This window comes from Falco cherrug, chromosome 4, assembly GCF_023634085.1.
Source record: "Falco cherrug isolate bFalChe1 chromosome 4, bFalChe1.pri, whole genome shotgun sequence".
In the NCBI taxonomy this organism is placed as follows: Eukaryota; Metazoa; Chordata; class Aves; order Falconiformes; family Falconidae; genus Falco; species Falco cherrug.
The window spans coordinates 9,822,933-9,849,646 of NC_073700.1; the positions used below are offsets into that span (position 1 = coordinate 9,822,933).

Consider the following 26,714-nt stretch of genomic DNA (forward strand, 5'->3'; position numbering starts at 1 on the left):
GTACAGGATGTAACAGGAGAATGCAGCCTGAAGGCATTAATTTGTTAATCAAAATGTACAATGAAGCATACAATAAAACCAAAATATTAGTTAATTCTTATTGCCCCCCTTAGTTAAAATTATGTTAGTTAAAATAAATGAAGAGCAATAAGCAGGCAAAAGAAAGAAGAAAGAAAAAGGAGGCGTTTCCACCCTGAATAAGAAAAACTGCAAGCAGCACAAACAGCCTGTTTTCCACTAGATCGTAACTGACTACCACTAGGAACAAGATCAGCTCTAAACCCCCTCAAACTCACAGCATCCAGTGAGAGATCAAAAGCCTTAGAAATTATTTTTTAGTGAGCAGCCTTCTTGTTGCTTATGTTAAGGATGTGTTCTTTCTGGCTTTGTCTAAATATTGATAAGAAACAAGGATTTTGGCCTACAGGAGCAGACAAAGCAATGTACAAATTCAGACGCTGTCCAGCTTTTGTGTTGCTTGGAGCTCCAGCACATTTCTCAAGAACGCCCACAGTTTAACAGACTCTGTCCAATAAACTGCACATCCAGTCTGGAAGTTGTAACATAATAGTTTGTGGAGAAGAGACATCCTGGCAATCATTTTTAACCAGAAAAACTCCCCAGAATACAGTAGGGTAGTAAGGAATGTGCCAAAACCCAGAGAGTCTTAAAAATATATAACTATATAACATTAGAACACACGCATCAGCCTTGAAGAACCTTATTTTCTAATCTGTGAAATTGCTTGGACACAGAGAGCTGTCACTTGTTTTCATGATTCTTAGGGAAAGCAAGTAACATTCTCACATAGTTATACAGCAATTTATGACAAACCCAAACTGTGTTTGATTATATGAACATATTTCTCATAGCAGCTTTCAGCTAGCTATAAGACTCTTTTTCCAGCAAATAAGACTGGATAGGTCAGTAGATTTAAGGAGCTGTTGATTCAAAGTCTATTCAAAAGAGTTGAAAAGTATGGTCAGACTAAACACGTACTTTTTGAAAGCCTCAATATTATTTAACTTTAGAAACCACTCCTCATTTCTAACCTCTAAATATCTAATCTTCCAGATGGAAAACTGTACAGCCTGTGACATGCCTACAACAACCCTGAGACCTTAAAATAACAAACAAAAGTGCTGTTCTTTCCCAGCTTGAGAACCTAATGGGTACACAGTGTGTGTTATTTCTACCTACATCAAAGACCTTTTTCAGTAGATTTAAGATGAGCTGCATCTCTACCATTAAGTACAGGAAAGTAATAAAAAATTCAGTGCATCTTAAATGGATAAAAAATGAGATGGAATTAATATTGGCCAAATATGTTATTAAAGTATTTCTAGATCAGGTAAATTGCTGACAATAAAGTTTAACACAGGTTATTTAAATCTCTGCCTCACAAGTAAATGATGCATGTAAGAGCACACGCTGTAATGATATCTTTTCAAAATTATTTGGTAAATACAGGCTGCATTAATACATATGTATAACTGGAATCAAAGTTTGTTTTCTTTATTTTTCTCCTAATGCATCTCAAGATGTACCATATCCCAAAATGAAACTTGGCATTAACCCAGTACTCAAAGGCCTTCATTTTCATATGGTCTCCCAGGAAAGAAAAAAAAAAATTACATTGATGTGACACTTTATCCAAAAGCCTTCTGTACATGAACAGAAAATTACAGAAAATTTTAACTAAAATTACTTCCCAGAAAAGGTGGACATAATTTACCAACCTTCCCCAATTCCCTTCACAAAGATACTTTAAAAAGAAAAAAAAAAAAAAAAAAATCAAAACACTGTTGTCTGATAAAATCGTCACCTACACCCTGCTCAAAGCAGAAAATGCAAATCACCTACATTTCTATGGGCAATATAAAAGAGCTTGCAGAGTTTCAGAACTTCATCAGTTTATGAGGTACTGTAGTTACTAATGGCTGACAATAACACATATGAAATAAACCCCACAATTTCTGAAGAACCAGTCACAAAAAAAATCAGGCTCAATTGATTTAGCAAGTCCATGCAGAGACAGTCATAGATGTCTAGAACCAAAATATACAGTGAGGACATTTATGAGTTGTTTTCCTTCATTTTTAAGTCTCATATCAGCAACGACCCACCTAGTTTACAGCATTACTTCATTTAGAAACAAACTAAGGCTTGTCATCAGAATGCTTTGAATTATACAGAAGTAAAGGATTAATTAAAATAAATAATCAAAACCAGGAACTAGTATCTTCCATGGAATAGAAATTATACTGAACATACCTTTCACTAATCCTACACCTGAACAGATTTGTATTTTTTTTCACTGAAAACTGGAAGAATGTCACATCATTTGTATGAAATATCACAATCACTTATTTCACAAATAACATGGTATTATGCCAAACAGTTCTCTGCTGTTACAGAGCATTCCTTTTATCAAGCTACCTCTCTGATCATTTTAACATTAATTTTTCATTTGGTTTCCCAATTGAAGAGACTAACAATAAGCAGGCACAATACAACCTGCACACCAACAGGCAATTACAATTAAGTCAAAAAGCTAATTTTGACTTAAATTGCTTCATGTAATAGGTTCAAGCTCAACTGCCTTACGTAGAAACTGTGAAGAACTAAATACCTGTCAGAAATCAATTGGTTCTCCACCAGGAATGCGCAATCCCAGCAACCCTTCATCAAGAGCACTATAGATTCAGGTTTTTTTATCACTGCCCACCTGCCAGCCATAGAACTGCCTTGAATACCTACCAGACTGATAAAGAATTAAGAATCAAATTAGTGGAGAGCCACAGGAATTCATCACCATCCTCAGCAGCGTGACAGGTAATACAAACCTTGCAAAACAGACTTGCACAGCCAAAGATTTAAAATATGTAATCTTTACTACAAAAATGCTAGATTGAGATCTGCCAAAATTGCTGGAGTTTTTACCCTTGTTCTATTATGATTATTTTGTATTATGTACATATGCTAGCCGGCCCATTAAACACAAGCTGGAAATTCCAAGATTTCATCTGTATCATCTTAATGTACAGAGAATAACACATACGGCACAGAGGGATAATCAGAATCTTAAAAATATTTATTTCCTGCTTCCATGAGAATGATGAGTTTAAGCTGTTTTTTCTCCTAGAGTTTTGTTTGCCAGAAATTTGAAACGTTCTATAAGTATACTTTAATGTACTTCTCTGACCAAACATTATTTGTACTGTATGACTGAATTTCATAGGTATTTTTCTTTCTTGAAAGGGGCACACACATAAAAATAAAATAAGAGATTTTATAATAGGACTCAAGCTAGTCAGTATTGTGTGCTCCAAATCTATGAAGCTTTTTAAAACCCCAGGAAAGTAAGTAATGGACAGCATTTTTAACACTGGATTTTACACTTTCCATCAAATGTTACAACCATCTCAACCGTGTATTCCACTACCCATTCTTTCATGATCTGAAATTGTAGACAGATATATAACTAATGCACTGGCCTGTTTTAAAGACTAAAATTATTCCTATTTTAAAATAAATATTGATTGCACTTGAAACAATAACCACAGATTAATAGCATGCACCCTTCAACAGATGCTTTCAAAATACATCAGTAGCTTCACTCTTCAGAATAAAAATACACAGTAGAAAGGAAGCATCAAGCCAAGGCAACCAAAACAAAAACTCAGTTAACAGGTGAAGAAACAAGAAATGAAATCACAACAATCTAGTCATTAAGGCCCAGCTCCCTCCATTGAAGCCAATGAGAATTAGGCACAAACATTTTCTTAAAATGCAATCATAGGTGCCTCTAAAATATTCTAGAATGAGAGCTGGCGTACTACCAAAAAAACATATACCAAATATATTGGCATTTAAAGGGTTTTTAATTATTCCATGATTCTTTAACAAATTGCCTTCTGCACAGACTTGCAACAAACACATCATCACCTTGACACACGCTATTAACTCTATTGCATTTTATGATTAGAAGATACAATACCTCTGTCTGAAGTATGGCAGCTCTCTGTTCTTTGGCAGTAAGTGACTCTTTAAGCACTTCAATGTGTTGCTTGCAATCTGAATTCTGATTGCTAAGGGTTTCAAGCTTAGTTTGTAAGGCAAGAAGTTCTGATTCTTTCTTTGAGAGTTCTTGTTTCAGTTGGTCAATCTGTAATGGGGAAAATAAAAGTTAGATCATTAATTTCATTTCCAATTCATAGTTGCACTTGAAATCTGAAAGGTGTGAACAACCATGATATGACAATTCAGACACCTGTAAACTCTGGAAGAGAAATAAGATTTGGACTTTTTACACCCACAACTTCAAATAAGTTTCTTATAATTTTATGTACCCTGTCATAAGAATTATTGCCCTACTGTTGCGGAAATTAAAAGGAAACTCTTAAAGATTGTACATGATGATTTGACCTATAAATTCACCATGGACCTCACTTAAGTTCAAAGGAGGTTATCCTGTGTGAGGCAAGTCTGGCAGGACAGCAAAAATGCATAGGAAAAAAAAAAAGTGTTCACAAAAGTATAAATTCCATCCAATAGCCTATTCCTTCCAACAACATGATTCTTATCCTTGGACAGAGTGAATCAAGGTTTTTAGAAGCCTGATAAGGAAAAGTAGGTATCTAAAGTAGGTATCTTAGTAAGGAGAGGAAAACGGAGAAATGGAATTTTGACCTTACTCTTCTTGCAAATGTGTTGCTGCCCACCATCCCCACCTCCTTTCCCCGCCCCCCCCCCCCCCCCCCCCCCCGGTAGTTCATATGGAATTCTCAGGTACTAGGAAAGCCAAGCCAAAGAGATTAACTTAAGAAAAGTCTAGGGAAAACGTTATAAAAAAATTCCACAGAGTGAAAGGTCTGTGAGACTGTAAAAGCATATCCTAAGGGAAACAGCAGAAACCCAGTCACTAAGTCACGAAGGTTCTGAATTTAAGAGAATTTAAGGTTCATCAGTAAATGTCATGGAATTGTGATTACTCTTCCCTTTCCACTATGACAAATAGGAGGGGTCACCACAGAATGCAGAAGTGTGGTGGATTTAGAACATATGAATCTGAACAAAGCACTGGACAATACACAGAATGATGCTAAAGGATGGTGAATTAGGTGACATATAACTATTCTTAAAGTCCTGTGAAATAACACTGGTCACCAGATGAGTTCAGATACATCATCTCATGAGGGTTATTTAAACTAAAATGCCTCAGTGCATCCGCCTAACTCAGAGAAAACTTTGTTTATATTTGGGAAGTTTTCTTGATGACTTTAAGGCCTATATATTTTCTTTAAAATTCAAGTTTCAGTTCTGCAAAAACCAGAGAAGTGCTGGAAGAGCTCTTTCTTGTCTTTCCCATCAGTTGCATCCAAACACACATTTGGGATGCAAGAAATCTAGAAGGGCTGGATGGAAGATGATTCCAAAGTCCTCAGGAAAAAAATGAATACGTATCCACAGGATGATCCCACTCAACCACATCACAGATTCAATATTATATGGCGCAGTCAGGGGAAACATTTTCTGCTGATCAAAATATTTCTGTTTTGTTTTACATTGCAAGTGTATCCTTTAAAATTACATTAAAAATACATGTTTCTTCCAACTACAGTCCATATGCATGTCTTAAAAATATTTTTTTCTTATCTCTTTTTATAAATCCCAGTGCTTGTCTAGCTGGTTAAGGTAGTTGGCTAGCCATCCCAGAGCTACTGTACAAAATCAGGAATCTTATACTGACACTAAAAGCAATCACCTTCACATTCTGAAATAAACCAAAATAAGAAAAGAAGCATACAAAGAACAGATGTCAAAAAAATATAGAGTGCAGTTAAACTGCTAGAGAAAACTTCCACTTGAAAGCAAAACACCTTACTCCATCCATTGTCAGAACATGGAAGCAAGTATGGCAACCAAGAAAATCTGTCCACAAGATAGAAAGACAAAATGCAGATCTGCAGCCAATCTGAATTACATCACATGCTTTATACGAGACCCATGTGAACATCACAGACACTTAATCCCTCCTAGAAACTCTTCCCGATTTTTGAATGACACAACCCACACCCTGACAAATAATAATAATAAAAAACCAAGCTTCTTTTTTATTGCAGGTATGTTCTTTGCGGTCTAGAAACAGAATCTGTTTAGCATAAACTTCTGGCTACAAGACCTACAAATTGCCAAGAGTTTAAAAAACATGTTAGAACTCTCTCAAAAAAAAAAAAAAAAAACAAAAAACCATTGAATAATTATGCTTTTGGGTGGTGTTTTATTAAAATAGAGTAGAATGGTGAAAATGTACTAAAACTTCAATTTAAAAAAATAATGTATAAAAAGTACCAAAGGCATAACAAGAAACCACATAACTTTTTTTAAGAAATATTTAGACCTGGGTATATTTGCTTTTTTAAAATATTGTATCTACTAGTGTGTAAAAAACAGGGCATGAAATAAATGTCTGTCTCCAGCAGATGTGCAAACATTTTCACTTCGCTATATCTTAAGTGGTGTGGAAGACCAAGAGCAACTATTCAATGAGGTGTCCTGATCTCAATTAAAAAAAAAAAGACAAAAGCAAAAATGTTTTTGTATTTTATAAAGACTACAGGGAAGATAACATACAAGTCTGGGTATAAGTGCTCTAGCATCCAAGGAACTCCAAGTTTGTCCTCTGATCCTGACCTTCCCCCAATCTCACTTATTTCATATGCGTAGTTTGCCTGTCACTGCTTTTTCAACATTGCCCAATACAATCTTGCTTCACACCCTTTCCTGAAACCCTAGTTCCTTTATCTTCCTTCTCAATTTATGATTCTGTCACCTCCTATAATTTCAGTTCCTTAGATACCAACATTTCCAGAAAACCATTATCCTTTTTTTTACATTATTATTTTTACACACCAAAATCCTACATGACTTGCATAGAGTAACCGAGAAACAAACTAAAAACAAAGCAATCAAGAACTTTTCCCCTGAATATTGCTTATTAAAATTAAGGGCTAAATCTTTAAGTAAATAATTAAATCAAACTATGCCGATTTATGCATCATAAGGATCTGGTCTTATGTGACAAATGACAACTACTTTTTAAAGTGAAAGAAAAAACAGTAGTAATGCAAATGATGTCGCTGTATACAGTGGACTCCAAAATCTATCTGTAGACTCTACAGGTTGTATTGGTCAAGGACTATTTTTAAAGGTTTTATCACATTTCCAGGCTACCTACAAAAGATGCTGTAGTTCTTTTTCCTTTATTTCTTTTACAGGATCATCCAGAACTTGCATGTTTCCTTCATAAAGCATGAGTTCTTACACACAGACATTAATTACTGAGTGCCTTTTTAGAGCCTAATCAGTTCTTAAAACTCATCTTTATAATTTTCAGAAGTACTAAATTATCACTAGATTTTCACAGTCATTCTTGTTGATAGCATAAGAGTTCTAATACTCAAAGACCTACTTAAACACCAGAGTGCAAACACACACCTGAAAAAATGCATCAGTATTCCTTGAAATATCTGGCTGCTAGTGAAAGGATGAAGCCTAGTAAGAGAGGGTTCTTTCAAAGCAGAAATTATTTTTAAAAATGTGTATCATCCTGTATGTTTTCTCCACATCCTCAATAAATACATTTGCAGTGTCATACCCCTTAGCCATGAAAACTTTAAGACCTGTTTGAACAATTTTTGTATCGTGTGAGTGATGCCTATCACTGTCCCTTCACAAACAGAGCAACGAGAGTCCCTACCAAGTGAGCAAGAAAAACAAAAAAATCTAAGCAAGTTTTCTTTCTCATTTCTACAACCTCTATCTAACTGCAAATCAAAATTAAAGCCTATATATTTTGAAGGAGTGAATATTAATAATAATTATTTAAGAAAAGGAACACTTCCCAACATTCTTTGCCACTCGTGTACAATAAATGATATTCAGTACTGGCCTTCATTTAACACCTTCCCATTTATTTAAATCAAGAACAGATTTAAAACATGTTATATTTCAAAAATAAATGTGAAGCATTCACAATCATAGGTGCTATAAAGTTCTTAACTGTGAGAAGGGTTTTGTTCTGCTCTTTGCCATCAATCCAGACTTCTGTTTATCAGAATTTATCAACAATCTCTGGTTCAATAGATCACTTAGAATAAGATCTGTTTGCTGACAGCTACATAAATACATTTCCACCTTGAAAGGTTTTCAGATGAATGATAAAAATAGTATCTTCTGCTGCCAATCTCAATTTTAAGTGGAAGAAAAGGACTGGTGAAAGAGAACAGACAAAATTTCATCAGAATGTGGCATTTATCAAAGATCAGAAGATTGTGACAAAACAAGGCATGTGTAATAGTCTTCTAATTCATCTGCTTTCTGTGCCACAGAAATATACTGAAGCTTTTCTTCTCAAAAACATCAGAAGATTGTTAACAAAATACTATGCTTTGCACATTATTTTTATATCAACAGATTTGCTGAGATGCATTAGTTTTGCTGTAAATTACTAAAACTGAATTGCTTTGAAATTAACGTTTAAATAGGCAAAATAGTTTTCCTGATGACAATGCTACTTGAACTTCAGCTACTTTTCAGTAGCTTAAGAGGAACTTTTTTCAACAGAATACATACGTTTTTTTATTTTTTTAATTAAATAAATCTGGATTTATTTGGGCATATTTAAAATGGGCACTAAAACTTCCATTTATTCTGTAGCACAAACCCTCAAGAGAGGGTATAAATACACCCCAGTGTCTCAAGACACAAGCATTTCCTGCAATGTAGTTTACAAGATACTACAGTTTCCAAACTGAGACAGTAACAGCTCTTCTGAGGTGGAAAACCTTCAGTGTACAATACTACACAGTGGTGAATTTTCTTAATCCTATACTCACTGTAGAATTCAGACAAAGTAAAAGCATCTTGTCAAGAAGATAATGAAGGTCTAATTTACATAAGAAAACAGAAAACCAGAGAACTTGTTCTCCAGAAGGTGCTGACAACATTTCATTCTCTGACCACACACAAGCTGCATACTTTGAGTCTTAGCTTGCCCAACCCTGAAAAAGCGGGTAACGGCATTTATTTACCTGATATTGCAAATTTTGTACTTAAACAGCAATATTGCTAAGTATTTTTAGCATCAACAGACAACGGTATGCAGAGAACTACACTTTAAGCCAATTAACTCCTACTTTTTTTGCTTACGTGGCCTCTAGAGAGGTAATAATACCAGTTCCTCCTCAAGCATTTTTTCCGAGCTGCAAGTCTACATTTCAGAAAGACTGAATCAGTCCATCTCAGTTCCCTATAATTTCACATACACAAAAGCTCCTAAATATTCAACAGAATCAGAACCCAAACAAACAACTAGGATGGAATGACTTCTAAAATAAAGTAAGATTTCATAATAATGATGACTATAAAGTAAGTTCCTTAGTTTTTACTCTGGCACTATGCTCAAATTTTTAACATCACTGCAGGAGGTGAGATGGCTGGCTTTCCTCTTCAATGTTTCAATTTTGGGCTGCTGTGACTTGTCTTGCCCCATCTTAGTTTAGCTTATAAATAATATTTTTAAAATGTTCCTTCCAAAACCTAATAAGAATGGGAGCATCGACTTCAGTCTCCATAATATCTAATATTTTTTTCTTTTTATTATTTTATCACTTCATAAACAAAATACATTCAAGGTAGAAAAGCTGGGAATAAACCAGCACAAATTGTAACATATTTATTTATTACAATTTTTAAGGCAATTATAAAAGTATCAGAAAAAAAATATTAGCACTCAGAAGAAAGACTATTTAGAGTGCTCATCTTTACCTAGACAGCAGCTGAGTACATCAAAACAAAAGGAGGTAAAAAGACCAGCTGGGACAACAACTTAGACATCAAGCTTTACTTCTGATGTATTTTAAAATAATGAACAAGCAATATTGTTTTTTTGAGCTTGATACCACAAAATGTGTTACATCACTACATAATTACTCTCTGCTTGCAGTCAACCCGTAATTATCTACACAAAATAATTTGAAATGAAAGGTATTCTGCAGAAGCAAAGTCATCAAATTACAAGTCTTTAAAATAAGAGATTGCAGTTTGGCATCATCTATGGAACAGCAGTCCTTTCTGTAAAACTACAATCAAAACCAGACAAAAATGCACAAATAACCATGTGCCAGAATGGTGCAAGTCATAATTATGAACCAATTCAAAACGTCAGCATTAAGACACCTTAAACAAGAAAGAAAACAGGTAACATGGTATAGACTCAAGACTGTAGTAGCCTCTGCAGGAGTGGTGAAATAGGAAGACATAAGGAGGAGGCTAAGTCAAAACAAACACATTTTTATTTTTTCCAAAACGCTTCACTCCTCCATAGCTACTGAGCATCCCATAGAAGGGATTCACAAAAATAAAACATTCAGAGAGCTGCTTATGTTGAAAAGGGTCAAGTTAAAATTTTTATTTCTATTATTTAAACATTAATAAACGTTACCTTATTTTTCATGAACTTTGAGTGACTCTTGTAAACTTCTATTTGTTTGATTTCTTCTTCTCGGTCCTCTGTATTCAGAACTCCATTTGTCTTTAACATCTGTATTTCATCTTCAAGATCTCTTATATTGCGCTCAAGTGAAGCTATTTTTGTATCCTAAGAGAGTATTGAAAATGATACAAAATGTATATTAAAGAGTAACAGAAGTATATCTGTACAGGCACAAACATCAAATAATAAGTTAGCCAAAATAGATGCTACAAATACGGATTGTCCATACTGCCACAAATCAAAAATAATTAAATTTATTTTGGCTTAAAGAAATGCAGAATTTAGACTTCTCACCACCAGAAAAAAAAGCGTGCAATGCTACACTCTGTTGTGTAGTCTGTAGAGAATACCTTCTGATTAAAATTCTGTCTCCATTCCTACACAGTTAGGGATGAAAGGGGAATTGGAGATGCCCTGTTTGCCACACATACATGATAACATACCTCGTTTTCTTTGCTAACCATCTAGGCCTGGCTATTCATTATTCCAATGGTGTAGAAAGAATATTCTTTCTCTGTCTTTACTCCCACAGTAATTTTAGTACAGTGATCTGAAGCCTGAATGTTTGATGCCACTGAAATAAGTTCAACATTAAACTAGCAAACTGCATTGGGATTTTTAGCACCCTTAATAAGTAATCACAAATGGCTTTGCAATATAATTAATTGTAGAAGCAGATGGAAGTGTTTCCTAGAAGTAGGACTGACATCACTGCTTCTTTCTTGGTTTTTCTCTTTCTGAATTGCCAGCAGCATTGTTCATAACCAAAGTAATGTAAAAAATTAAATTTGCAAGTCCTTTTATTCATGTGTAAACAAATTTTCAATCCAATTCTGTTCACCGAAAACATCAGAAAAATCAGGATATTGTGACTGTAGCAAGCCATAGAAAGAACATGGAAGTAATCTCATTCAAAACAGTTAGCTGAAAATTATCAGAGTAAAAGCACATTTCTTCTGTGAAAGACTACGCTCTCGTTAAACAGTTTTGTAAAATCACACAATCAAAACACAGCAAATTTGAGGAAAAACTTCTTTACTTAAAGAAAAAGCTTCTTGACTTTGAGGGTGACAGAGCACTGGAACAGGCTGCCCAGAGAGGCTGTGGAGTCTTCTTTTCTGAGACATTCAAATCCTGCCTGGACACAATTCTGTGCAACCTGCCATGGGTGAACCCCCTTCAGCAGGGAGTTGAACTAGAGGATCTCCAGAGGTCCCTCCCAACCCCGACCATTCTGTGATTCTGTGGAATTAATAATAGCACTATACAGATATAGGTATATATATACCAATTCAACCATACAAAGCAAATAGCTTAAAAATGAACAGCAGGATAAACATTTCTTTACAGTCACACAAAGTGACCAAGAAAATTTTGTGTGAACCAGAATCCTGATAAAAAACATGGTCAGCTTCCTTCCAGACAATTAAGAAGTCCAGAATACAAATTTTCACTTAAAAAAAAAAAAAAAATCTGTCACAAGATGATAGCGGGGGGTGGGCGGGGGGGGAAGAAACAGAAAGCAAAGACTTGTCAGATTTTCCTACTGCCAACATTGTGAAAACGGGAAAAATACATCTAGCCTGCTGTTGAACACAGATTTATTCACTTGTATCACACTGATACACCAGTTTTCACTGGTAGATATATTTCTGGGTTGTACAATTACACAAATACATTGTGGTTCCTGTCTGAAGAGGTTTTGGTGTGCTTTAATCCAGGCAAGAGCTCAGTGATGTAAAAGGGTGTAAAACTTTTCAACAACAAATCTCAAGACAATGGAAGAGAGCTGTCTCCCATAACAGCAAACATACTTTCATGCCATATAGGCAAGGTTATGCACTTGAAAGGAGAATACTAATCGCCTTTATGTATCTTACAAGTTTCCAAATTAACTGCATCCCCTTTCAGAAAAGGAGCTCCAGTCAAAAGAGAAAGAAATGCCAGAATGTAAAGGAAACAAAAAAAACTCTTGAAATGTGAAACTCGCAGTTTCTTATATTTTTTGCCTCAGTAGCTGTTTCTTTTCTGGAAAAAATCTGATACTGAAGATGTCGATAATTACCTCAATCAGCAGTCCATATTTTGCTTTCTTGAAGGGTATGTTCCACAAGAAAGAGTATTCCCCCAAAAATCAATTGAAAAACACAAAGGAGCTGACTAGGGATGCAACTTTAAAAAAAAAAAAAAAAAAAAAAAAACTAAACCAAAACAACCTCCAAAACAAAAAATAAAAACCCACCAACAAAAACACCACACACCACCACCACCACTCCCCCCCATTTTGGAAGAATTCCAACCAGCTTTTACATTATATGCCTATATCTAATATAATTATGGAGTATTTTTGAATAACAACTTTTCAAGTTACAGATAAAATGTAACTAATATATAACTTAGTATACTAGTCTAACGATATTAACATGGCAGATTTCCCATATCAGAACCCTAAAAATTTTATTCGTATTTGCCCATGGAATCAGCATTTCTCGTATCATAGAGCAAAGACTGTATGAATGATCATACAAACTAAATAATCTTTCCACTAAATGACCAGCCCATCACACGACAAAAAATAAACCTTTTTTAGATGTTAACTGTTCTGTTCACAAAACATTTTTCCATAAACTTTTTTTTAAAAAAAGAGAAATGTGAAATAAAAGGTTGAGATAGGATGAAAAAAAGAAAGGGGAAGAATTTCATTAAATCTTATCACTTGGAGAAACTGTACAAAAAGAAAAATACTGAAAAGAATTTTAAAAACTATCAAGGCTTATGCACAACAATAAATTATTGTAGCTCTCACAGATACTACAATCAAATCAGCTTGCTCCAACAGACTCCATTTCAGAAATTTTCTACTCCTATTATTGAAGATAAAAGCAAAATCTAAGCTTCGCTGCACTTCAGAATCATTTCGCACTGAAATATATTAATACTTGCATGACCTGTTAGGACATCTCATCTGGGAGCAGTCCTCATCAAATCTCTCTAAAGTCTTTAAGAGTCCAGGGGTTTGTACTGCATTTGTATTGTACATGTTTGTAAATATAACATGGCAAAAATAATTTATAGCACAGCCTGTTACACTCCTTAGGTTTATCCATCACAGAATAATATTGAAACTTTAAGAGAAATATCTAACATAACTTCTGGAAGAGTTTTCTGTACTTTATCACAAGTTTGAACTCTCCAAGGAAAACTTTATTTTTAATCAATCTCTGCATACTGTGACTACAGCTGTGTAACTAGTTTTTCTATCTCTAGAAAAATCGTCGCTGTCAGTTTTGGATTAACTTTTTATTGGAACAGAAGGCAGAAATTTCACAAAATTTTCAACACTAGAATCTCTTTCAGAATAAAGTATCAAAAACATGTGATGACAAGACAGAAGAGAAGCCAGACATCACCTTCATTCACAGACTGTTCGAGGAACCAAAGGTACTGCTCCCTTATATATGAACAACACAGGACCAGCAATTCTGAAAATAAGCAAGACAGGCTGCTGGCTTGCCCTGAAAACCTGAAAGTTCTCCTGTTTGGAGAACTGCTAGAGAGTGAGGAGCCTTGTAGGTCAAAGATAGTACAGACAGCTCCCAGTGGGTAGTATCACAAGGAAGCTTGGTTGACTTACAGGATGGATAGAACATTAGATAGCTTTGCTTCCGCTAAAAGTTTTGACAGAATAGGCACATTCCCATAAAATCTTCTGATTCAGCTGAATCAGCATTTTCCCACAGAAAACTTCAATTGGAAAACTTTCAACCAGCTCTTGTTGTGGCACAGGGTCTGGCAATCTTACAGAAACTGAAATAGGAACAGATGCAGTATTTCCTTCAAACCTCTAAGGCTTATCCACATTAGCAACACACTAAAAAAACTACATGGGTCTGTGTTGAATCACAAAGAAGATTCTTTTGCAGTAATATTATGGAAAAAGCTTAGTACTAAATGGTACTAATAAACGTCTTTGAGATCTACAACAATGCAGTATTTGTGCAGATTTTTCCAGTCAGGGCTTCTTAAATCTTTTAAAAGACATAAGATTATATAGCAGGATTTGTGATATAGATTGAGGTACTCGCCCTAATCTATCCCCTCCTTCCTGCAGTAACTGATACTTCTTCCTCAGCTCCTTTATTAGAACAGTGTTGCAGATATTCTGTGAGAGAGGTTAGGGCTATTTCTATGCTGGACCTAGGAGAAAGCAGTCTCTTTTGCAACACAAAATAATTAGTATGTATCCTGACACTGAAGGAAATAATATTCCACAATGGAAAGGAGATTGTTTCCACAATGTTGCATGAATCTTATATATGCAGTCCTTACAAGAGTGCTACAGTACATTTCCTAAAACTTAGCAGAGGGAAAAAGGCAAAATATCTGTAAATAATACAGCATTCCAGTCTGTCTTACTCTGAAATGGAAAGTAATGAGATGTTACTCTTCATCATTTCAAATACCTGATAAGTTTAAACTACGTCTGTGAAAAATTTTGCTTGTAGGGCACTCAACAAGCAATCAGAAGTAAATATTTGAAACTTCGCATTTAATAGAATGCACATATGCACACATGCTATCAACAGATCATACATGACTACTCTTACTATATATTTTTTTTAACTTTCATCAATTCAACACAGAGAATATTCAGGTTTATTTTTGAAGACAAGGGAAATTGAAAGTTCATGCAATCTTAATAACGCAAGTATGTTTCACCGCAAACACACATACACGCTCATTCAGAACCAAACCCATACCTGAAATATCAAAGCTGGATCAATACATAAAGACGGCTCTTTCTGCAAGTAAGGTAAACCACAAATATTTTCATTTACTTTACAGCTTACTATTTTTAAATAGTTCGTAATTTTTGTTATTAGACTACATATATTTCAGATAGTCAATACCTAACACTTAGGATAAGCTTTATGCCATATCCGTAGGCAACTAATTTCTGTTTTTCTCACTGGTTTAAGCTTAGAACTGTCTGAACAAGATCATAGAATCACAGAACGGTCTGGGTTGGAAGGGACCTTTTAAAGATCACCTAGTCCGACCCCTCTGTCATGGGCAGGGACACCTTTTACTAGATCATGTTTCTCAAAGCCCCGTCCAACCTGGCCTTGAACACTTCCAGTGGTGGGGCACCCACAGCTTCTCTAGGCAACTTGTTTCAATGCCTCACCACGCTCATCATAAAAAATTTCTTCCTTATGTCTAATATAAATCTATCCTTTTTCAGTTTAAAACCATTTCTGTTGTCCTAATACAACAGTTCTTATTAAAAAGCCTCTCCCCATCTTTCTTATAAGCTCCCTTTAAGTATTGAAAGACCACAAGAACATCTCCCTGGAGCCTTCTCTTCCCCAGGCTGAACAACCCCAACTTTCTCAGCCTTTCCTCACAGGGGAGCTGTTCCAGCCTTCTGACCATTTTTGTGACCCTCCTCTGGATGTGCTCCAACAGGTCCATGTCTGTCTTGTACTGGGCACCTCAGAACTGAATGCAGTAGTCCGGGTGTGGCCTCACACAAGATGAGCAAATTTTGACCCAATTCATGTGCTTACGAGAACTTCTTTTTGAAAGAATGAAATGAAAAGCATGTTTCCTTTTACTCTTTTTTATGATATTAATCAGTGTTAATCAACTTTGGATATCACTGATATTCAAAGGTATCAGTGATCTAGCATTTGTCAACACACAACATGCAAAGAAAAATGCAGTTGCAACTGCAATTAAAGGAAAGGATTTCAATGTAACAGCTTTATTTTACACTTAAACAGATAAAGATTTAGGCATGAGAAAATAAATACTGTTCCATTACATGTATCCATAGTCAAAAGCAACCACTGCAACAAAACTAGACTGGCTTCCTATCTAACACAAGACAAAGTTATATGAATGCTGTTAAACATACACACCATATTTTGGTGTGCATTTGCAGCCTCAAGCTTCCACACACTATATTTTACAACATATTTATTTTCATTACTGGAGAGGACTTTTTTTTTTTTTTTAAATGAAGATATCTCACGTAGATATCTACAGACTGCAATCTCTTTGCTCTGTCATTTCCTATTTATTAAACTACACAAAATTAAGCCCCTCAAGTCATTCATTGTTTAGTAATATTTTTAAACATTCTGGCAGCTTTTCTCCAAGTACCATGAGCTCCATGATGTAACTTGCTGTTTTGGAAAGATGCGCAATTCAAAACTTTTACCCCTTTACTAAATCCAGGATATAAACAGCATTATCTAGTATGTCCTACTTTCTAGAGAATGGATCTCAGAAAACCATGGTAGAGGGCTGGGGGAACAAAACAAGAAATCAAAAAAAAAAAAAATCTTGAAAACAAGGTCTACAATGTCATTAAGCAAGTTCAAAAAAACAGGAGCTTGAGGGAACAAGAACATGGTGGGAAAAGAATCATCCTGCCCTCCTTCGGTCTTGTGACTCTGCTTTCCATATGAAAGGCCTTCTGGAGAAGAAAGTCTCTTTCAGACAACGACACAGAGTAAAGAATGTAAGGGGAAAGAATAAGCAAATATAATAGACACCTGGATGCAAATGCATCTAAGAAGAAAAACCAGAAAGTTAGGAAAGGCCTGTGCAATTCACCTGGAAAAATAATAGATATCTGAAAAGGAATAAATAAAGCAATAGAAACAGGAGTCAAGACATAGGATGTGAATTTGCTATATTTTGTTTCCAACCCACCCCCCTTTTTTTTTTTAAGTATACAAAAGATAAACACTGATCAAGGAGACAACAGTTATGCAGAAAATACAATTGCTATAAGAAAAGGCAACTATTTTCAAAGTTTTCAGAGAGAAATGAAGATCAGGACAGGAAAGGTAGTGCAGAAGGAAAGCTGTTTAGGACAAAAAAAATATATATGAGATTACAAGTAGAAGAAACGGGTATACCTCATTGGATGAAAGGGACGACTGACTGGGTAAAGGGACAGAAAGCATTAGCAGTGGCGAGGGACAGAAGAAAGCCACAGGGAAGAATAGAAGGATTTATGAAGGAAGGAAAGCTGCCTCCTGGTAGAGGCTGGTGGAGCCATGGAGAGAACTCAAACAAAAGCTCATGCGGCGAGGGGGTGGAAGGGGTTGGGTGCGGTGAAGAGAAATATATACTGCTTGGAGCCTCTGCATGGGGGAGTGTATGGCCTCAGACTGCCATATTACAGAATAATCCTCTCCCTCCTTCTACCCTCAACACTGTAGGGAAATAATTGCTTCAATGCTTGATCATTCAAAACAAATGTTCCACTTTTTTTTCAAAACAAATGCTGTCTGGATTAAGACAATTTAAATTTACTTGAAAACATTCCAAAGCTGGAACTTGTAACAAAAACTGCTGTTTAATCATGTGGATTTCAACATCTTACATTTGTCCCTTTTTCTTTTCAATATTAGGCCTATTTTAGACAGGTCTACCCCAAAGGAGCATGTGTTCATAGGAAAAGAAAGAACCCTGTGCCTCAGAGCCAAAAGGCAGCTCCGCATCAGAATGCTCCAGCAACATGATTACAGTCTCACCCGTGACAAACGAAAGCCCTCGCTACAAACATTAGATTTTTAAGAAGTGGAACATCACATCACACCCAGCTCTCCTGGGAGACAAGCAGAAAAGATGTTATTGTCTTCAGGGACAGATGCTGTCAGAGTGGCTGCAACTACAGCTGTGACATGTGTCATTCATGTATCATATCACCCCCCAGTTCTTTTCAAGGAGTTTTGGTACAGGAAGAATTGCAAATGATTCTGTAATGTCACATTTACATTGTTAACAGCCCACATGGAAGACCATAAATTATTCTAACACACTATCTCTGTATCCTAAAACTTTAAATTTATAATCTTGAATATCAATAGAGTTTTTCAGCCAGAATTCTACTTTTTATATATATATATATATACACACACGCGCACACACTCTATATACTTAGGGTAACAAGTTGCTGCAAAAACACATATTTTAGATTTCACACATAGACTTCTGAACTAGAATAAACAGGGAACGTCCAAGACAAATACACATCAGAAGACAGAATACTGAAATTTATGTACCTTCTTTATTACTCATATAATCCAAACTAATTATTATCTATTAAAAGGCAGATACTATATTTATGAAGTCCTGCTGTCATTGTAAATGTGTATTTACCACAATGTTCAGACATGCTGAACTCATTTGCTTACAACAGAAGTCACTGGCAAAATAAGGCCTTTAATTTGCTCTTCCTTTAAGACTGAAATGAAAGACTATCATTAATTTATTTCAGGCAGCATTGCCAACTCATAAATTATCTCAAGTCTCTTGGTATTTTTCTTGAAGATGTATGTTCCAGACTCATAGAATTATGCAAAAAATATCCATTTTCATTTTTTAAAATTATCATTTTTATCTTTTGTTATTGGTGGGGGGGGGGGGGGGGGGGGAGCCACAACAGTTTAGTAGTATTATATATTGAAAGAGGAAACTATATTCAGGACTAAGGTAAGAGCTTCATAACATTTTTTCATATCACTCTGCTGATGCAATGAATATTGTTCCTTAGGTTAAATGCAAAATGATGGCCAAATACCACCAACAGAAGTATTATTATTAAAGATCAAGAAGAAAAACATTTTCTATTGGCCTTGGACAGTTTGTGTTTGCTTCTGTTTGTCAGTTTATTCCATCCAAATTAGCTCACCTGAAACTCCCCTCCTCATTCCTTACCCTGAAGTCTTTTTAACAAGCAGTATACATGTCTCATTATTCAGCCATGCTGCACTTAGTTTATTTTTTTAATCAAGTCTTATTAAGAAAAGAGTGGGAGAAAGAAATACTAATTATTCCTAGCTCCACAGCAAAATAAATTAAGCAGTAAAAGGAAACAATTAATGATTTAATAGTAAAGGTTATAAATCAAAGTGTTGTGGGTTAACCCTGATAGGCAGCTGTCTCAGCCGCTCATCCACTGCCCCTCAGTGGGATGGGGGAAGAGAATCAGAAGGGCAAATGTGAGAAGATGCGTACATTGAGATAAAGCGAGTTTAATAGGTAAAGCAAAGCTATGCATGCAAGCAAAGCAAATTATGGAATTCATTAAGTACTTCCCATCAGCAAGCAGATGTTTAGCTACTTCCAGGAAAGCAGGGTTTCATCATGCACAACAGGTGCTTGGGAAGACAAATGCCATAACTCTGAATGTCCTCCTCTAAGTTTTATTGCTGAGCATGTCATTCTATGGTACGGAATATCCCTTTGCTCAATTCAGGTCAGCTGTCCTGACTGTGTTTCCTTCCAGCCTCTTGTCCACCCCAACCTACTTGCTGCCAGGGGGGAGCAGAGTGAGAAATCGAGAAAGCTTTGACTGTGTGCAAGCACTGTTCAGCAACAGCTAAAATCAATGTGTTATCAACACAGTTTTGGTCCCAAATCCAAAACATACCACCATACAGGCTGCTATAAGGAAAATTAACTCAATCCCAGCCATACCGAATACAAGAATTCATGCTACAAAAATAATGTACAAGAAAACATGCAAAGACCATACCTTCATTTCAATAACTGTTTGAAGAGCCTTCGTCTTTGCTGGCTCAGGCTGAAGTTGGGTTCTTCTGTGCAATTCCTGTGGAGGGACACGATAGAAATAAGCCTGACGACTCATCTTTCCATTTTTGTAGTCACTCATATGAATTTATTGCAGCAAAATAAAAGTCTGATGATTAGAAGCATGCAACTCCAAATGCTACAGGTGCTTCCTCTTTATAATCCCTCTAACATCACTGCAGTCCCTATCTTATATTACAGTCAACTCTGATGGCACATGCGCTATTTCTGAAACCATTATCAATAATTAATGTCAGTGGCGACAAAGCCAGGAAGTAATTTCTTAGTCCAAATACAATGCTGCTCTTTCTGCCTAAACATCAAAACTTAATTCAGTTACGTTACTAATTCAAACACTGTTAAGTCATTTAAAATCTTCTGCAGTAGTTTCTTCTTAGTTCCTCCTCTAATAGCTGAAATAAGGAATTTAATGACATTGTATTTAACTTTGACATTTTAAGGATAATAATTATATAGTGGGTTGATGCAGCATCCTCTACAGTAGCAATTACATTTCAGTTTTCAAATTTTCATACTAGTTTTTAAGCATCTTAATCCACAGGTAAAAGAAAAATAGATTGCATTAGTTAAAACACACAGTTAACAGAATTAATGTCTACTGGTCTCTATATATTCAAAAAAAAAGTATGAAGACAGCAGCGCTGTCTCATAAAACACAGGAGTTTTATCTTAGTATGAGCTATCTCAGTAAAAAACTCACATATCTACATAGAACAATGTAAAACTGTAATGAAACATCATCATACAAGAATTTGGTGATGCATATACCCCACACACAAACAATCTGAGCAGTTTATTAGAAAAACAAACTGTAACAGGACAGATATAGTCCTGTTTCTAGTCTTTTAGAGTCTTTCTCCTCTAAACTTGAACCCAATTGAACTAATTTTATAACCATGAAAAATACATTTATGCCTAGTAGGCTAAGTTAGGTTCATTCACCACAAAGGCATTAGCTGACTCCAGAACCTGAGCTACTGTGTCTTCCAAATTATGCCTCTCCCAGCTCATCCTCATAAATTCAGGCAGTGGGTATCATCAAAAAAATATCACACTGTCAGTCCTAATTATCTTTATTCTCACCTCTCAAATCCCTTTTTCTGGAGTGAAGCAAACAATGTACAACTTGACAACCAATTGACAGACTAACAATCAGAAATATAATCAGCTACAGATTGTGTGCTTTTATTATCCTGCTCCACTATCCTAGCACATTTCTGGGTCTCACCTGCCTTATAACCCACAAGCTTAAAAGTCATAATTTTTTGTATCACGAGCTAGCAATCAGTTTCTTGTTCTGTTTAGCAACAAGCATATTGCTTATCAATGACTTTGAGAAACAACCACTCTTTAAGGACTAAGTAGTAGGAGTGAATTGGGGCATGTTGTTAACTTAAAATTTACTGATAATAAACATCTTTATAAAATATGTTAAAAAAATTGCATGGCCTAGTATATTAAAGTAACTGAAAGACAAGATAGTTCTGTGAGCTCCATTTAAGTGAACATAGGTTACTTGAAATGTAGCATACGACAGGACACAATATCAAGACACCCATCCCAAAATTGTCAGATTTGGTATGCATTTTTGGCTAAAATAAAAGCAGCTGTCCATAGGTAACAGGGTTTTATGTATACAGGAATAGATCAATACTTATGAGCTGTATGATTACAGTTATGTAACTACATTACAGTCAAATGCCTGGTAACTTAAGACCATTTTGATCATACCATTTTGATCCTATTTTTCAGATTCCTCCATTTGTTTATGATCTTAGCCCGCAAACATTTAGGGGCATGGGCAATTTTTCATTCCCTGTTTGTATTGCACCTAACAATGACACCTTAGTCAATGACTGAAGCTCTTAAGAACCCTAGGAACATAAAGAACAAAAAGTTAGATATGGTCTATCTTGTCTCTTCTGTCTTGCCCGCTCTGCTGTTTCTATAGAAGAGATGCACAAAAACATAACTGTTCGACAAACGGTTAAATTACATTCTGACCTGAAATAACCTATTGATATCTTCATAAATCACAGCCTGCAAGAGTCAGCTTAGGTGCAAATCTTTAAACACATACCTAAAAAAAGCATGCTGACCTACTTAACTTATTACATTAAATATATTACAGATATATGTATGTATATTTAAACTACCTCTAACAAATGACAACAGAGAACGTCTAATTTTGCACTGGGCATTTATGAAAAAGTGTATCTGAATGGTCCTTTTTCCTTTTTATTTTTTTTAATATACAACTAACTCTCCACATTATAAAAAGAAATTCTTGCAAACCACCTATATAGGGAATCTCTCAATCACCACCATCTGTTTGTCTCAGATGAAACAAGTATCTTCACTACAAAAATGTTTTACAAAATAAGAGTATGTCATAGGTTTGTCATACAATTCTCCTACAAAAGTCATGGAAAAATAGTTGGCCAGTCATACCGCTATCTGATCAGCAAAAATTACAGCTAATTCTAAGACCAGACTTTGCTCCCCAAGGCCACATAAACTGAGTTGGAATATAAACAGGATTCCACACATTACCCAGGGAGACAAACCAGAGTTTCCACCCCCTTAGCCAAAGATGAATAGACTGCCAAAGATGAGTATTCCTAGATGTCTATCATAGCATGAAGCTTTGCCTCATAATACTTTTCCTGTTTGCTTTATGAATCAATCTGATGCTGGCTGACTTAAAAGCTTTTCTTCTCTATCCCTGATGGTAAAATGAAGCAGACTTTAGGATTCTGGAGAAGATCAGAAAATGACTCCCACTTTATTATTTTGTGTGGGTTTTCTTCCAACCAGATTCAAATGTTTGGAGACTCCCACAAGGCTCAGTTCTTGAATTTATGTTGTTCTATATATGCATTTTTTCTTTTGGGGTACCTGACTCAGGGATATACTTTTGGGGTATCGATTCAAGGATACTACCACTTTATGAGCATGACACCTTATACTGATTGTTTTGCTATCTGAGGTCATCTGGAGGGTTTCAGATTTGCCTGAACAGCTAACCAAGAGATATTCTGAACATTTCATGAAGTCCTTATTGCCTAAGGAAACCAGATTTTTATCCATTACATCATTTTTGGAACGATGCTGCTTTGTCTTCTTAATTTCTTTTAATAAAAACCCCAGGGAGCCTAATAATAAACTTCAAAAAAACCCCACAAACATCAGCAATAGTTTCTTATAACCTGAATCGTATAGAATGGAACTGATATATTCATTTATGAAATTACACTTTCATTATAACCCCTATATGACATCTGTATCACTGCAGTTGGTAGTACTTCTGAGTAACCACTTTGTACATACAAATCAATTATAACACTGCACAATCAGATGCCCACACCAGGGATTTCACGATGATTCTTAGTTGTCAAGGTGATTAACACACCCACACAAAATTGCTAGGTAATGAGGTCTTTTTCTTCACATTAAATTTACTCTACTATTCTTTGCTTTTAGACCAAAATTAATCTTAAACCAAAGCTGGTCATAGCTTTCTCCTTCCACATGTTTCTAGGATATTAGATTAGCATCTTGTGCTGGCCTCAGAAGTAATTTCAGCACACAATTTCACCACTAATTTAAACATCAAAAATCCCAAGAGGAGACAGTTCATATCATATACTTCCTAAAATGGTGGAAGACGAGTCCTTTTCTTTTGTTCAGAAATCAAGAAAAAGATGTTGCAAGATCTTATCATTATTGACTGATAATCAAAATCCACATTCCATGGCATGGCACAAACCTCATACTAATTAAAACACAAACAAAACTGCCTTTTTATCCCAGCTTTATTATAAGACACTTCATCACTTGGCTGCAGGAAAGCCAGGGTGCTGCAAACCAATCCTTCTTTTATTCTGCTTCTGATGTACTTTATTAAGGTTCCCAAGACATCAGTGACTATATGTTGTTCTGATTAGACCACACTGAGCTGAAACTCTTAAATAACAGGTTACACCAATGCTGTTAATGCAGTTCAAGGGTTTTACCTTCTATTTACATAGAACTGCCTAAAACAGCATAGCACAAAGTGTTAGAAAGAAAAGGATTTTTTTCAGAAAAATAGGCAGTTTAGAGATGGAATCATGTCGGTGAGTGCCTGCATTTCAACCGGTAAGCTTCTACTGATTAAAGAACAGAAGGAAAATGCAATCATAAACCAGAAGATATTTTTAAAATTAACACCAAATTCAAGATTTGAAAAAAATAAAGACATAATAGGAACAAAGACATCTGAATCAAATAGCCAGTGGAATAAGAAAGATAGGTAATTAAAAATGGCAGCAACTATGTCTAAGGCAACATAAAAACAGGCATAAGAAACAATCATGTCAGTAAATCCAGCTTTATGTATTCCTAGGTAAAATGTACAAATCTGTAAATCACAGCAGGCAATAGTATAGGAGCTGCTAGTTATCTTAAACACCTCAAAGCAGACTGCTTCCATTCTCCTGGAAAAGAAAGCCTTGCTATTGCTTCTACATGGACAACTTGTCTGAACTTTAAAATTCAAATCAACAGTATATTAATATTTCAATCAATTATTTAATTCAAGCAAAAGCACAGCCACTTACCTAAAATGTCTAAACAGTAGTGTTTCTTCAGGCAAAAATACCATTAAGAAAGAGTGATCAAAATCTATTTAACCAGAATACTACAAAAATTTAACATATAGAAATTAATTTATTCTTAACATATAAGCTTATCTTCTCTCCCGTTTTCTAACCCTTTGCTCTACCTCCAGATAAAATGGTCTAATAATAGTTTAGATCAAAGTATATTTAAGAAGTCCTGATCAAACTCTTTTATCTTTCTGGAAACCATAAACTGACAACACTGAAAATTTCCATGTCTGGCTCCAGTATGTAGGGGAAAAAAGCCTTGTTATTAGGAAGAATTCAAAAAATCAAATTGCCATTGGTCGTCTATTAAAAAACTACTACCACTGGTATTTGAACTCTGTGGGAACATGTTAACGAAATTCTGTCAAATCCCAACAAATTTTATAGTTTGACAAAATGAAAACGTGGATAGAAGCATATGAAATGAAAAATTATGGGAGACTATAAAGAGTTGATAGCTATAAGAGTTCTGTACTAGAAAAAGAGTTTCTTTGTAAAGTAGGTGTACTTAAATTTATTAAGTCCTCACAGTCAAGCAAAGTATTCAGATGCATGTCTAATTCTCTCTCCATTTCACATTTTTAAATAAACTGCCAAATATGAGTTTTCATTAATATAGAAAAAATTGCAAAATTATACACCAACAAACTATAAAAGATCAAATAGTCCATCACTGCAGACAAGTCTAGCAATAATCTCATTAACTTCGGTATTGCTCTTGAACAACAATTCTGACACCGCTTTTGGCCTACATTAGAAAACCTGGGGGTGTGAAGAAGAATAGGAGGGAGGAAGAAGAAGGTTTTACATCAGATGAAAACGAACATATTGAGTCACTAGCCAAAATATTTCTTTACAATGATTGTACCTCCATTTATTCCTGAATTCAAGTATAAATTAAGGGCTTATGATATGTTTTACTAACATGCCTAAAGACAGACTACAAGGAAAAATAATCTGAGCATTAAGAAAACTCAGCTTTTCTTTGACTTGTATGTCAAAAACACCTTAAGCAACCATGTATGTTGTCATGCTAGAAGAGTGTCTTCTGGCAAAAGACCACATATAAAAAGTTTTCAAGTGAAAAGGCGATTTGTGTATAGAGCTTGAAATGCATGTGGGACAATTTAGTTTCTAATTGAAAGCACATAGAATGTTTCCTGAAAGGAGCTACTGAAACTCTAGTTTCACCAGAATCCTTAAAAATTTATTTCTTTTCTTTGCAAAAGGGACAAAATGCCTAGAGGATCTTTTTTTTTTTTTTTTCCCCAGTATCGTTAGTTTTTTTTCCTCTTCCCAAAATTACTTCTCGGAAGTTAAGGAAAAGTTTTTGCTTCGCAAAAACCTTCAGTGAAAGAAACTTGACAATAAATAGTTTTCTCTCTTTTCCTCATCCTAATACACTGAACTTTAAACATACTGTTCACTTTTTTTTTTGTAGAAATCATTTTTATAAATTTAGCACTGATAAAACATCAACCCTTGATCAGAATATCACTGCAAACAACCTGAGCCAACCAAAGAAAGGGTTGGCATTCCCTGTGTGATGCACACCCCCATGTTGCAGTAATACTTTAAATTAATTAGCACAGGACTTTTTTAATTTTGAAAAGCATAGTTACATCAGTTTATCTTACTCAAATCCATACTTATTATTAATGGATACACTGCCTTGTTATCTTTCTAACCTACCTTTTAGTGTATTCCTTACTGTCTCTTTTCTCTTCACATTGGCTCAGTGAAATCACTAGCTAAAATAATTTATGGTTTTGATTTTCAGTTCCCTAATTCTCCAGGAAGTGCTTTTCTAAATATGGGTGGGTTTTACTTACATGCATTTAAAATTACTGCTGGTTTAGGCTATTTAGTAT

The 26,714-nt window shown here is 35.2% G+C and overlaps 1 protein-coding gene across 4 annotated transcripts in view; it reads right to left on the reverse strand.

The window, feature by feature from the left end:
• The window catches only part of ERC2 (ELKS/RAB6-interacting/CAST family member 2), a 521,548-nt gene that overhangs the window by 383,704 nt on the left and 111,130 nt on the right, over window positions 1-26,714 (reverse strand). For all 4 annotated transcript variants that reach the window (XM_055710069.1, XM_027805155.2, XM_027805144.2 and 1 more), the window contains 3 exons: window positions 20,118-20,192; window positions 10,508-10,663; window positions 4,001-4,168 (listed from right to left, as the gene is read on the reverse strand). In XM_055710069.1, the coding sequence (XP_055566044.1) occupies window positions 4,001-4,168; window positions 10,508-10,663; window positions 20,118-20,192 (399 nt within the window). The remainder of the gene's footprint in view (window positions 1-4,000; window positions 4,169-10,507; window positions 10,664-20,117; window positions 20,193-26,714) is intronic.